We start from the raw sequence: 15,924 nt of genomic DNA on the forward strand, positions 1-15,924 counted from the left end.
CTGTTGTACAAGGTTTTGTTAAAGCAAGAACAGCACAGGTGCAGTTAATGACAGTAATTAATGTTCTGGAAGATTCCCAGTCATCTGTTTTAAAGCGCTAGCTTCAGTGGAGAATCAGCACCATGGAACTTATGGACTGAGCTTTCATTAATCACAGCTGTGCAGCTCATACAATGACAAATGACAATGTCTGCAAAAGCTCTAAGTGTGCTGAACTGTGCTAAACTTGGCAAAATGGTCTTGGTACTATGACTTTGCTTGAGGAGCCTGTATGGATTTTTGGAGTCAGCTACTGTGCTGGTTTATCTTGTTGCAACTCTGGCCTGACAACACTAGATGGCGGTCCTTGACTTTGTTAGGATATTTATATCTTTGTTAGCTAAATGGCTACAGCTGCAAAAAATGTGAACCAGCTAATTGTTATTTGTTTGAAGGTTTTTTTTTTGTTTGTTTTTGTTTTTTTGCTTGAGTTTAGGATTATCTTTGATCAGTAAAGCATATTGAACCTTTTTGTGAATGTGATCTTTGATAATAATGTTTAGTAATATAAAATCCAGTACCTGTCCTTATAATATGCAAAATATTTCATAGCTTCCTCCAAAGTTCATTCTGCCTTTTGATCACAAAAATGTGATATTTCCTGCTCACCAGAATCCCTAAGAAACAGAACTAAGTAAGACATTTTGATGATTCTATACATATGCTTCACTAACTCAAGAAATTTCCATTCAAGGCAAATCTGTACTGACTGCCTCCGATATTCTTAGGTAGACCTCAAGATTGTGCAAATAAGCCAAAAAATGATGAAAACATGGAAATGTAGGATTCTGGGGATTTACATGTTTCCTTATGTAGTCAGAGGAATGCTAGACCACTGTACACCTGTGCATTATTTTCAGCTGGCCCAATGTTGCTTGGGGACCTTAGCAGAATTTGACATTATCAGTAAGCATCAGTCATCACAGCTCAATTAATATGTCCTTTTCTGTGGTTATCATCAATGTTTAAATGTGTGTGCACTGCATATTATTGTTGTGGTTGACAACAGAAAATTAATGTAGAAATCAGAAAACAGTAATACTTGAGTAAACCATTAAGTATTCACTTTAAAAATAATACTTTAAAAACAAATATTTTTCTGATCCAGTCCTGGGTCAAATATAGAACCATCCAGCCCTGAGTTGATTTAAGACAACAGAGTTGGGTTATTGGCTTGACCCAGCACACCGAGTTAGTTTTTCAGCTCAAAACATTGCTTAAAGTGATAAAGGTCCAAAATTACGGCTACCAGAGACTGGGTTGAAAAGCATAACCCATAACTTGAATTACTAATACAAATTATTTCAGGACTGAAATGGATGATTTTCATTTTCTGTTTATTCTATATTAAAATTGATCAAATAAAAAATAAAGTCAACAGCCTTGTAATCGATTAAGACTTCTACTGATAAGCAATTGAATTTGGAAAACAAAAGTTATGCTCAACATATAGCACTGCAAGTAGGCCTCAGGAATGAATGTTAAACATAGCTAATACATGGCAGCGCTGTTATAAATGTATTTACATACTTACCAAGATCAGCCTTGTACTGCCAAGGGGAGTATTTCCCCTCTGACAGCCAAGCCGGGGCAAAACCTCTCCCACGGTAAAGTCAACACTCTATTTGGTTTTTGTATTCCTAATTTGGTATACGTCATTTCCTTTTAAGATGCGATTTTGATCTTAAAAGATTACCTGGGAAACTATCAGATTTCCACCAATAGGCCCTACTGTACTGATAGCTCATCTTTAAACACAACTTCACTCCACACAACATGCCAATATGGAATACTAATCAACAGAATTTTTTTTTTTATTGAGGAATGGCTTTATAGAGCTGTGTGGGCTATTGCTAACTTTATGTATGCAGATGGAAACATATTACAATATTCTGAATTCAGTGACAAATTGCATGTATGCGCTGCACCCATGCAAAATATAAACAAATCCTCAAAGTTAGATAGGATTTAATATACTCCAAGGTTTTCCCTCTCCTATGCACACTCTGTATTGAAGGTGTTTATTTTTGGGACGTCAAATGCAACAAGAAGTTTATAAGAAGTTGCCTATCCAATTACTGTGCCACTGGTGCTCTTAAAAGAGAATATATCCTCAGAGACTTCTACAAGGGATAAATTAGGAAGATTAGATCTAAATATTTAACCTCTCCACTACCCTCATAATTAAAAGAAATGGATTTTGAAATTATGAACAGAATATTTCCAACTAATGAATTTCTAAGGCACAGGTTTAAAATAGATGTGGATAATTCTGTGAGAAGGTAACTGAGGATGTTTTTCACCTTATACAATCCTTTTGACAGGATCTTCGCCAGTTTATTTGGACTCGGGGGATTTATTTGACTAATATAACCATCCAAGATTTTAAATTTAGTGTTTTTATTAATGACAACTATTTTTAGAATGGTAAAAAAACAAAAAAAACATTTTTTTATTAGACAAACATTGCATATATGAATGTCGCTTCTTCAAAACCAGGCCAAATGTTATACAGTGGAAGAATGAGCTAAATTTGTTTTATAAGTCCTTGTTTTTTGTAAAGTCTAAAGGTGCATTTAAGTTGACCTCCTTTTTTAAAACATTTGTATTTCAGTTTATTGCCCTAAATATTATGTTGTATTTAACATATGCCCCTTTGAGTATTAAATTCCTTGTGCTTTAATTTCTTTGTAAATTTGTACATTTAGAACATATAATGTATATTTTATTGTAAATTTTTTGATTTGATTGTAAAATGTTTGTATTAAGAAAATTAAAACTCACCGATGGCCGATTTGACTTTTGTAAGTGGCGGGGCCTGAAGCACCTAGGCTATTACCTATAGTTGAAGCAGGAGAGTTATTGTTGCTATTTGCAGGGGAGGAAGTGCTGCAATCCTCATCACTCTGGGGGCGTTTAAAAAACTCAGATATTTTAGCTTGTTTTGCAGGTGGTTGTGACATCTGTACCGACGCGGTCTGTGTCTACTGCCGGGAGTGTGCGTTCACCTTTGCGCTTGCACGTCGCGTCTGTCTGCACGTCCCGGAGAAAAAATTGTAGAGACACATTCTTGTAGAGGTAGAAATGACATTGTGTTGTAAACGTAATAGAAATAGATCATTTTGTTTGTTTCATAAAATGACTGTGTATAGACCTTTTTTGTATGAGAAATAAACTTTCACCACTTCTGCAATATATGTTATTTGAAAAATGTATTTTAAATAATTATTAGCATGACCATTTGGCGAGGGGGTTGTCGAAGGAACAGGATCTCTAATAAAATCACAGGGTAAATGCTGCATAGCCTCCACAATATACTAAGGCTAATGTTAGCTTTAGTAAAGAAATAAATCCTCTTGAGTGAACACAACCCACTGACGTATTCAATACATAAGACTGATAATATGTCCCAATAATATATTTGGACAGTTGCATGGTCTTCAATTGCCCATGCTTCGTACCATATGTATGCTTTTCATGGATGAGACAGGGATGCACGACATCAAGAAACGTCCGATATGCGTTAGTGGTAGTGAATCTCACAATGATGATGTGACTTGCGATAAGTAAACAAATACTTTTAAGTGTTAATGTCTTTCTGCTTTGGGTTCATTGCAAAACATGGTTTTATTGCAAACCTCAGGCATCATATGCTGCTTTGGCAAAGAAACTTAGCTGTGCTTTACCAGAACATTTTTATGCCCTTCTAAAACATTTCATGTTGCATTATACAATAAGCATTTCCAAATGTACTCCTGGTAGTTATATACTTCCTACTAATATTCCTTGTTGTCCAAGCAGATTTTTGCAATATGGAAATGTCCAGTAATTACTTTTGTTCGGGAAACCAACATTCTTTAGATCATATTGACATTCATGCGTGCCTTTAGGGAAGACATTTGGGAAGCGAAGTGTGGCCAACTGATTTGGGAATTACATTGTTATTATTACTGTTTGAAGCACAAATCGAAACGCATTCACTTAATTTACTGGGTATATTGATTCTGAAACCAACAAAGAACAAACATTACAACTATAATTATTTCACTTTGCAGCCTGGTGCAGGTGCAGATTTGTGTATTTAGTTTTTGCAATATCCAAACAGTCAGCGTTTTCTCTTCTTTTCTGTTGTGTTTTCCTTCTCAAAGTGATTTAATGTCACTGGGATGTTGGCTACCCAGCCTGCACTGCACAGGGTTAAGTCTGCTACAGAATCGGAGCATTAAGCATCTTTTTGAAGTACCTGTGTGATGTTGCAAAACCATGTTTTAAACCTTCATTTAACCTGAAGTTTAGACTTTATAATGCATGCTACAGGTCAGTCTTATTGTTTGTTAGCATGTGATGTCTTATGTAGGAGAACCTAACAGACAGACCTGACAGACAATCTCCTCCATGCCTCTCACTATATGTGTACCTGGCTTTGTATTTCTCTACGTGACGTGCACATACATGTGCATGCACACAAATACCCCACCAGTGGAAGCACAATCACGCTAACCTCAAATCTCCCCTTAAGATACATGAATAAGGCAGCTTATGTTGTTCAACCTGAGGACAGTGCTTTAAATCCTGACCATAGGGACAGGGTTGTGTGCCAGCCCCATTGTAACGTCAGGACACTAAGTGCTCCTCAGAGGACTCGGTGGCATATTGATTATTATGGGATGTGTCTTTGCTAACTGGATTAGCACTTAACACACCTGTGTTGCAATACAAGTAGCTGGCGTGCAGTTATGAATACTGAATAGAAGTTTTTTCTTTGCCTTCAGAGTGCAGCACTTTTATAGGCATGATAAAGCTGGGAACAGTTGGAGTTTGAGATTTATTTTACAGTCTGGCTCCAGGGATGATAAGAAAATTCTTCCTCTGTATTATTCTGTCACCATGCCCTTCACAAACCTTTTTTGAGAACACTGCACATATAAAGATTTCAGTCTGCATTCAAATATCGTTTAATTCAAAATTAGAGTGCAAATTGTCTGTAACCTCACAGTATTGTTTGTATTAGCCATTACTATTTGGAAAGGGGTCAACTCACCTGCTGGTTGTGTCTAGCCCCATTAGCCTGACTACTTGGGGGGGGGGGGAGCCCTGCTGTTTAGCAGGATGACTGATAGGTTTGCACCTGCCTGCCCTTCCAGAAAGATGACCGCAGTGTGTTTTTCTCCCATTTGCTTGATCCCAATACCAGGGCCTGTGTCTACGGCTTCACCAGACTCATGGTGCTTCTGGGACGAGCAGCAGATGGAGAGTTCTCCCTCACTGACTGCCTCCTGTTTGGTGCAATCATGTCAGCCACTGACCCTGGTAGGTGACCTCCTGAAAAACCTTCACAAAAAGTTTTTATCCTTTCTACCTACAGCACCGATCTGGCTTTATACAGATACATCATGAATCTACAATATTTTTACTTCACACATTCTAAAAAATATACCACAAAATAAATGATTTACTGTAAATACTGTAAATTTGTAGTGGGTTATTTCATAAACTGTTATACAAGGTATCGACACAGTGAAAATCAAGTATGGGATTTGATTTAATTGTTTCCCAAATCTTGAAAAGTATGGAAAAGTGAACATTTAGTATAGAACAAGGTTTTAATTTTTCACATTTTTTATTTTCTACTATTTAAAAGGTAGAAACTTGAAACTCTTCCAGTTTACATTATAACAATTAGATTTATTTTTCCAGCTGAATAATTATTTTTTGATTTTGAGTTAATTATAGATAAATTACAATCCTTAAAAGAAATTATGCTTTTCATCATGTTTTTGTCATTTAGATTTATCTTCTGTGTTTAAAACCAGACCCTAAGATTTTAAAGTAAGTTTGGTTTAGAGCCTAAACAAAACATTTCAATTCAAAATATTTGGGGTTTTGGGAAATAAATGTATCACTGATAACAAACTGTGATTTTAAGGATCTGTATTCAGTCCAGTATAATCCAATATAGTCCAGAGTTTTCTAAATATTCTTATGTAAGTTTGTCAAGAAGCAAAACAAAAGTGTGAAATAATTATTTACCACACTACTGAACCAGAGGCCATTTCTTTGTTGTTTCATAATTTCTGGAAAAATAAAACCCAAGACAAATAATTTTCACCAAAAAAATCTATAATATTGAGGCTGGAAAAGTGTAGAATTTGAAATGCAAAGATTGTAGAAAGCTTGGTATAATATAGTAACAATTATAAAAAGAAACCCTGACTCATCCTCTTGTTTTTAATAGCAAAATCTAATATTGAAATTAAAAAGCAACATAATGTAATATCCAAACCTCTCAGTAACGTTTTTAGATGTAGATCAAACTCTATAATGAGATGCAAATTTACTAAGCTATTTGTGCTGCTAAATGTACGCAAGTGACCTAATGTCCTCCTAATTCTTAAACAACAGGGTATAAAAGACAACAGGCTCCTGAACTAGCTCTACAAAGAAAATAGCTTATTCTGCTGTTTGCGCATAGTTAAATTGGGCATTATGTGTACATTTTAGGGCAAATTTCTCCCATGCTCATTTATATTACTGTAAATTACAGGTAGAGCAAATATTGTCACGTTTTTAGAGACCAAGACAGTTTAAGTTAAGAGAAAATACCATCTGCTGAAGGCTGTTGGGTAATTTTGATGCAGAGAAAGGTTTGCTGCTATACTGCTATCCTTGCCAAAAAAAACGGCAGGGTTGTCACAGAAGGTAGAATCGATCTTCCTTGCGTTGATGTGACGTTGAGAGAAGGTGAAGGTTATGTCCAAGTACACAGCCCACACTCCACATTGGAAACTAAAGATGTTTTTGTAATTTATTCAGTGAAAATAACAGGATATAATCAATCAAATATTAGTACAGTGCAAATTTGGGTAGACTTCTTTTAATAATTTTACATTCACTTCTGCCTCTGCTCTGTGTTTGGCTAAAGTGGAGAAATTGTGACCTAAAGCAAAACGAGGTGTGAATAGCTCCCATCTGCTGAACGTTTTGGGTGTGTTACGTCTTTTTAGTGAATCTAGTGCAGAAATAAAGCAAATAACAGCATGTGAAACTGTTGCAAAAAACGTAGTAGATTTCTCTGCTTTGTAAGTTTCTCTCTTGTGTTCTTCAGGAGATGAAGAATTCTTTATACCAATAAGTGATCTCAGTGAGCATCAAAGGGAGGATTCAGACTGTGGTTTAGCTGTCGCACTGAAAGGCAATACTTTGCAATGCCATGCTGTGCTCATTCGTTTTGAACCCAGTGAACTTGTCACTTTGATTAGACTCAAACTGAATGCCTACATGCCAAATGCCTAAAATTGCAAGACCCATAGGCTCTGTATTGTGTTGTCAAAATATTAAACATGCTCCCAGACATTCTGTGATAAGATTTTATCTCCAATTCAGCACTCTAATGTACAATCCTGCTTACTCCTTGGCTTAAAATTTCACATTTTACCAATAAAAACAAGTTACATATAATCAGATATTCTCCAGTTTAGGAAAACACAATGAAAATCAGAGTTTTCTTACCTCCTAAACTTGAATGTAAAATTCATTGGAAGCTAAGTGGACCAAAGCACTGAAAGTGAACAAGTTTAGGCAGTAGGAATACTTCTGCATGGCCTTATGTATATGCATAATAATTAGTTTGAGGTTACTTGAAGTTCAATACCATCTAGTCCTGATGTTTCAGGTTTGAACGAACTGAACGACTCCCACCTAATCGGTGGGAGCAATACCCCGGCATAGGCCTTACCAGGGAGGCTGAGGAGTGTGATCCCCTTGTAGTTGGAACACACCCTCTGGTTACCCTTCTTATGAAGGGGGACCACCACCCCAGTCTGCCAGTCCAGAGGCACTGTCCCCGACCACCACGCAATATTGAAGAGACGTGTCAACCATGACACCCCCACAACATCCAGAGATTTGAGGTACCCAGGGCGGATATCATCCACCCCCGAAGCCTTGCCACCGCGGAGCTTTTTAACCACCTCAGTGACTTCAGCCTGGGTGATGGAAGAGTCCAACCCCGAGTCCCAAGCCTCTGTCTCCACCAGGGAATGCGTGATGGCAGGATTGAGGAGATCCTCGAAGTACTCCTTCCACCGCCCGATAATGTCCTCAGTGGAGGTCAGCAGCCTCCCACCCCCACTACAAACAGTGTTGGCGAAGCACTGCTTCCCCCTCCTGAGGCGCCGGACAGTTTGCCAGAATTGCTTCGAGGCCAACCGGTAGTCCTTCTCCATGGCCTCACCGAACTCCTCCCAGGCCCGGGTTTTTGCCTCTGCCACAGTCCGGGCCGCAGCATGCTTGGCCTCACGATACCCATCAGCCGCCTCAGGAGTCCCACAAGCCAACCACAGCCGATAGGACTCCTTCTTCAGCTTGACAGCATCCCTTACTGCCGGTGTCCACCACCGGGTTCTGGGATTGCCGCCGCGACAGGCACCGCAGACCTTACGGCCGCAGCTATGGGCAGCAGCATCGACAATAGATGCGGAGAACATGGTCCACTCAGACTCTATGTCTCCAACATTCCCCAGAATCTGGTCAAAGCTCTCCCGGAGGTGGGAGTTGAATACATCCCTGGCCGAGGTCTCCGCCAGGCGTTCCCAGCAGACCCTTACTATGCGCTTGGGCCTGCCAAGTCTGTCCGGCTTTCTCCTCCTCCAGCGGATCCAACTCACCACCAGGTGGTGATCAGTCGACAGCTCAGCCCCTCTCTTCACCCGAGTGTCCAAAACATGCGGCCGAAAGTCTGATGATACGACAACAAAGTTAATCATTGACCTCCTGCCTAGGGTGTCCTGGTGCCAAGTGCACTGATGGACACTCTTATGTTTGAACATGGTGTTCATTATGGACAATCCGTGACTAGCACAGAAGTCCAATAACAAAGCACCACTCGGATTCAGATCGGGGAGGCCATTCCTCCCGATCACGCCTCTCCAGGTGTCACTGTCGTTTCCCACGTGGGCGTTGAAGTCCCCCAGCAGAATAATGGAGTCCCCGGGAGGGGCTCTATCCAGTACCCCCAACAGGGACACCAAGAAGGCCGGGTACTCCACACTACCACTCGGCCCGTAGGCCGAAACGATGGTCAGAGACCTCTCCCCAACCCGAAGGCGCAGGGATGCGACCCTCTCATCCACAGGGGCAAACCCCAACACGAGACGGCTAAGCTGGGGGGCAACAAGCAAACCCACCCCAGCCCGCCGCCTTTCCCCGTGGGCCACTCCAGAGTAGAAGAGAGTCCAGCCCCTCTCAAGGAGATGGGTTCCAGAGCCCACGCTGTGTGTGGAGGTGAGCCCAACTATTTCTAGTCGATATCTCTCGACCTCCCACACAAGCTCAGGCTCCTTCCCCCTCAGCGAGGTGACATTCCACGTCCCTAAAGCCAGCCTAAGCATCCGGGGATCGGGGCGCTGAGGTCTCCCCCTTCGTCCGCCACCCAATCCTCTTTGCACCGGTCCCTCACGGTTCCCCCTCCAGGTGGTGGGCCCACTGGGGGATGGCCTCGCGTCTCTCGTTCGGGCTTGGCCCGGCCGGTCCCGCAAGGAGCAACCCGGCCACCAGGCGCGCTCCGGCAAGTCCCGACCCCAGGCCTGGCTCCAGTTTGGGAGCCCGGCTCCGCGTACCGGGCGACGTCACGTGCCTCGATGTACTAGTCCTCATGAAGGATTCTTGAGGATTCTTCTTCCTTCTATTTGACCTTTCTTTTGTAATGCTGTAACGATTGCAAGGCATAAGACATCTTACCTTCATCCGGGAAAAAAATTAACAATGCCAAATGAAGGTCGTTTTTCATAGTTGGAATATAAAACATTAAATAAAGTTGTTCTACAGCCAATTTCTTTCTAGGGCACCTTATATAATTGCTTAAAATCATATATTATTGTGAAAGTGAAAATCTAAAAAAGTAAAAAAGGACTGAGGTAAAATAAGTTCTGCCATAATTTAAAATTAGATAATGATAAAGATACTCAGGATGGAAAGGTGCCTGTTTCTAAGATTTTGAGTTGATATTAAATGCAGGCACATTGATTTATGCTTTCAGGTGTAGAAAAAGAGTTGTATTTTTTAAAATATGGGTCTGTTTCACAGTCTTTCTTTCTAAAAAGTCCTCTCCCAGGGGTGTGGCAGCGGTGCAGGGTTAAAACGTGCGACCCATATTCAGAGGACTTAGTCTTTGACACAACTGTTGCGAGTTCGACTCCCGGCCCAAGTAACCTTTGCTGCATGTCTTCTCCCTCTCTCCACCCTTTTCCTGTCAGCTTACGGTCTAAAAATTGAGAAAAATAAAGGCTACTAGTGCAAAAAAACATTTTTTAAAAAGTCCCCTCCTTGTTATTTTTCACCAAAAAACAAATATAAATGAATAAATTAAATGAACACATATCCAACATTTTGATACGTTTGGACAAAGATAAGTATGTCAAAAACACGTTTCTCCTTAGCATATAAGAGAAATGACATCATGGAATGACAAAACCTATGTTGCTAGCGCAGTCAGCTGTATGGAGAGGTTGTGTTTTTTTTATAATACCATCTGTAAACAACATTTTCTTTTTGTTCACCTGATTGTTTCCTTTTGTTGGAAATATGCCGAAATGCTGTGCTGATTAGTTTTGTTCAAAGACTAAAAAATAATCAAGTCTCCTGATCCAGAGGCAGTGCACCCCATCACCTCCAGCATCTAGTCCAGTTTTAGTTAAGATATTCCACAAATCTATTTTAGGCAGAGAAATATGCTACAGCTCCCCTAACAGACATAAATAGTCTATTATTTTACCCTTAACACATATATTAAGCAGGAAGAGACAGAGGAGCGAGTGACACACAGGCACATTATCAGGAAAACAAAAGCAGCACTGTGTTCTTCACTGAATAGCTAGCAGCTATGTTATCAAGTAAGTTTGTTTATTATCTCTTCATTCAATCCTGTTATTAGAAACAACAGTAATAATTTTCGGGCTCATTCCTTTTGGATTTGTATTCATAAAGAACAGACAGAGTTTAGGTTTGTCTACATTAGCACATGTCAATTAAAATAAGATTAAAATTTTTAAACATAAAGATTTCATAGAATGTGAATTTCTATAAAAAACACCTACAAAATGCTCATGTCATCTTAAACACTAGCCTAAATTACTACAAATCCCAACACACCAATCTGGGTCTGCAGGAGACAGCAGCTCATTCAGCTCAATTTTCTAGATTATTGTGGCTCTAACATCCCCTCATTTGGCACAAAAGCTTTACCATCTACGTAATCGCTCCCTGTCTCTCTCCAAATAAAATCCATATAGTATCCTTGCCTCATTTCTTAATTTAAAGCAGAGAGCTATAAAGCTGCAGGCAACCTTTGGCAAGTTTTCAGCTGCTGTTATTTCCCTGTCATACAGTAGATATGTGCATTTCTCTTCTGTTTACCTATAGTGTCAAAATCATTTTCTTTGGTTAAAAATTCATATAATATTGAAAGAGGTTCATAGAGGGGAGAAGAGAACTTTAATCTTCTTGCTGGTAGTAGGGACAGATACACTTTTAAATCTCATTTGGACATCACAAGGAACATGCTTTGATGCTCCTTTTTAGTATGCATGCATTGATTTTATGAAATCACCAGTTTTGTACTCAGTCGAAGTGTTCTTCCCAGATTCAAATATAAGACCAGTAGTTCACATCAAAAAGTGGGAGGCCTGCTGTGATGCATTTATAGCCGCAGGGGTGGTTACTAAAGGTCGGTGAAAGTCTCACTTAACATGAGTATTTTGCAATTCCACGGTTTTTCCTTTAATCTCGGAGTTCATATTTTTGTATTTCTCCTCACATAAACACTGCACACATACATTTCCGTCTGGGCACTACAGACTTTGAGTTAACGAGTCAAAGCATGAACATTTGGTTAACGCCAGTGAACCAAAATATAAAACAAATTTGTTATTGAGAATCTTTTTATGAGAGAAAAAACTTATAAAGAATGAGTTACAACAAAATCTAGTTTCCCTTTGTGATCACTACTGATTGAAACTGATTTTTGTTCACTAAATGTGAACAGAAATAGTGATATAAAATTTAAACACAGCGACACAACTTCTCTATAGTCACATGTGTGTTTGGGATCATCCTCCTGCAATTCACACAATTCTATCCAAATTTCAACCATTTGACTGGGCCACAGTAGGGTGGTCCAACAGAACAATGATCCCAAACCCAGATCAAAATCAGTTTTGAACTGGAAAAAAACAGGCTAATAACCTCCAACATTTTAAAAATGTAACTTGCTAAAGAAAGCAAGATACCATTCATAGTGTTATATATAGAGTATAGAGTATATATAGAGTTTATGCATATGTTTGGGCCTGTATAGTTGTAACCCAGCAATGGTTAGATAACAATTTTAGCTTTTAAAAGTGATTGAAGTTGTATAGTCACTCCAACCTCACAAAAAAACAAACATCAAATGCTACTGGTAAGTGAATCTGAATCTGAATTGTAAATGTACTGGGCCAGTGAGTTTCCTAGCATGTCATGAGAAAAGACTGGACCTGGTGATCATTGCATCGCACATTTTTACTGGGACAGGAAGAAACATTCTATCCTTCTTTAAAATCTCAGTTTAGTCACGAAAAGCAGACTACACCAGATCAGGAGATTCAGTCCTGGAAAACTTTGATTCAATAACAATAACATACGACCCAAACACACACACACACATATATATATATATATATATATATATCTACATATATGTAGAACCAGACGTCTCCGGGGCAGGACTTGAACTCGATGCAGCTGTGTCGAGGACTGAGGTCTCCATGTATCATATAGTTTCCCAAACTGAGCCCACTGACAGCCGTCCATTGCAGTTATCGCACTGACTGCTTAAAAGTATTACTGTCTAATACTGATTTTTTTTTTTTATTGTTGACGTAAATTTTTCTGGAGTTTAGAAAACCACCTATAAGCAGTCTTAAAAGCTTACATTGATACTTTTACCTGTCAGAGCTTGACATGTTATAGTGATTCCCTTTAACTCTTAATCTTGTATCACTTTTAGCATCATGTCTGCTTAATTTACTCAGGAAAGAGAGCTTTCTGCCTCAGATGGTCACAGTCTTTGTCTCTGCTAAGCGTCTGCACCGGGGATAATTTGACCTAATAAGACTTTTCTCCAACCCTCTCAACTGTGTTATGTTGGAAATAATTGTCTACTGTCTACCTTATGGCGTTGCTGTGGAAACTGACGAACACTTGACAGCTGTAGGACTGGTTGCCGTGACAACACGGCCACCCTCCTTGTGTAAGGGGAGAGGATAGTTTTTTTTTCTTTCTCGTCTTCTTCTTTTCGTCTAGCAGCATAAGTGGTGCACAACACGCTTGCACCAGCCGGGCATTATGGGAGTGGGGGAATGGAACAATCCTGACTCCAGGCCCTGAACTCAGAAGGACTCTGAGCCTGTCATAGACCAAAGAGCCAGATCTGTCAAAATGTCTGAACGCAATTGTCTCGCTATTGTCAGTCTGCTCATTTCCTGTATTGCCCTCGTTGGCCTGTTATTTCCCACAGGGCCAAACATTACTATTAGAACTGCCTGTTCATTCAGATCACAAACTTCACCAAGGCTAATTGTGTGGATTACTTATGCACTATGGTCCCATCAAATAGGATTTGAATTCACTTGGAGCCTGTTTAGTCATGAATATCACATTATATATTACCAGCATATTGCTATACTGGTCACATGCATCTAAATTTAATGTAGTAATAGTCAGAAATGTAATATAATATTATTTGGATCATAAAATTTCCAGTAAAGCCTATATTTTACAGTTAATGCTTCTCAGAAGATTGTGTGGAGACTGTTTGTGTGGAGATTACAACCAAATCTTGTTAGTATCAGGATTCTTCCTGAAACGCAGTGTCAACATTTAGCTCATCCTCCAGTGCTGAACAACTAGAGACATACCCCAAACGATTTGGAGCTGTAATTGCAGCAAAAGCTGGTTCTGCATAGTATTGACTCTGGGAGGCCAGATACAAATGCACACCACACTTTTCAAAATTTTATTAGTTAAAAACTTTGAAACCCATTAATCGTTTTCCTTTCACTTCATAATAATGCACTTCTTTGTGTTGGTCTTTTCATTAAATGTCGATAACTGGGATTGATGGATCCTTGTTTCAGCTCTTCTTCATTACACATACTGTAAGCTCAGAAAAGCAGCTCCAGTGTAAAACGTTTTTTTGTGTAAATCTTTTTTGTTTTATTTACATCTGGGGCGTCACGGCAACCTAACATCATTATTCAAGACACGCCTGTGTGAGAGTTCAAATATGTAACAATGGATGAATGTCAAGCAGTCATCTTATCAAAGCGTGGAGCTGTTTGCCAGCAGTTCGTCCACATTATGCTGTAATTGGCTTCTTCTGCATGTTTTAATCAACTGATTCTACAGCTCCAGCCTCCCTCCCTTCTTCTTCAATCTGCATCCTCTCGTTCCAAGGGTTCTAGTTATCTGCCTTCCTAATAAGCTGCTGAAATGCTCCAAGCTGAAGAACACATGTATGTTTGTTTAGCAAGTAGCACCACAATGCAGAACAGAAACACATGCAGCTCTCATAATAAGAAACGTGTGATACTCTGTATAGTCACGATAAGCACAAATCATAGCCAAAAATCAGTTATTTTGGAGTTGGACTTCTGTTGCCAGTAGATTAAATACATGCATCTTTATTTAAACACATTCGAAGCTGTGAGAGTTAGTAAAACTAAGTTAGAAAACAAATGACCCTTGATATGCACCTAAACATGTTTAGAAATACTTCTAAAATCTCACATTACGAGAATCCAAATCAGACTAAAGGGTTAAAATCAAACTGGACAAGAACATGAGTGATAATCTGTCGGTAAACAAAACGAAACCTAAATACCCACAGGGGTTGTCCAGATGCTGGAACCAAAATTAATAAGGAAAGCAAAAGCAAAAGTAAGCACAGAAAGGTTGTTCTTTGAATAAAAAAGTCAAAATTTCTTAACATATTGCCATCAAAGATATAGATTATTAGTAAACTGGGCTGAGTTGGAAAACATGAATCTGAACAGTAAAGTATAAGCAAAACCCTAAAATAGAGATGTGTCGATCAGGCTTTGCTTTTCCAATGCTGTTTTCTGTTTTATTCTTATTTATTTTTTGATATCTAATGTGCCAATTCTAATTTTGACTGACTCAGATTTGTTTTCTAAAGACTGTAACACATAAAAGACAATAATGTGCTGCAGGTTCTTTCATTGAAGGTATTAGAGTTGAATTCAACTAAAATTGAAGGAATTGCAAGATTATGCATTAAACCTTGTATCCTTAACTTTTATCTGATACTTATTACACTCATAAAAATTACATGCTGATGGTGGATGTTTTTATGACTAAACATAGTGAGTCCTTAGTTTTGAAGCACTGAATGAATAAGAAAAACAACAAGATTTTTTGATTACCCAAGATGCCAATCACTGATCAGAGCCAATTGGCCTGCAAAGTTGATTTGTGCATCTCTAAACTAAAAACATGAAAATAAACCCTAAAAATATTTTGCTGTTTACTTTTTCTACACAAACCTTACTCACCAATAGTTTTTGCATCACATTATAAAAATATAAGAAAAAAAAAGAAAAAGCAACATTTATCAGTTTGACGTTTGATCTTCGTTACTAAAGCCCAGAACAGTAATGCTTATCATTTTGAATTAATACCTACATCTAAATCATCAAATTATTTTCTCAGTTTGTTAAGCTAAAACAGTCTGTTCTGTTGCAATAAAAAAGTTCATTATTTTATGAAAATAAGATTGTTTTCTTCTTAGAGTGCCAAATAAGTGGGACTAGATGTAACCTTGACAAATAT

General features: G+C 38.9%; 1 protein-coding gene across 1 annotated transcript in view; it reads left to right on the plus strand.

Moving 5' to 3' along the window:
- The window catches only part of LOC124857749 (sodium/hydrogen exchanger 9-like), a 118,640-nt gene that overhangs the window by 14,959 nt on the left and 87,757 nt on the right, over positions 1 to 15,924 (plus strand). Inside the window, exon 5 of the mRNA XM_047349156.1 lies at positions 5,234 to 5,349. Within this exon, the coding sequence (XP_047205112.1) occupies positions 5,234 to 5,349 (116 nt within the window). The remainder of the gene's footprint in view (positions 1 to 5,233; positions 5,350 to 15,924) is intronic.

Source organism: Girardinichthys multiradiatus, chromosome 21 (genome assembly GCF_021462225.1).
Source record: "Girardinichthys multiradiatus isolate DD_20200921_A chromosome 21, DD_fGirMul_XY1, whole genome shotgun sequence".
Classification (NCBI taxonomy): Eukaryota; Metazoa; Chordata; class Actinopteri; order Cyprinodontiformes; family Goodeidae; genus Girardinichthys; species Girardinichthys multiradiatus.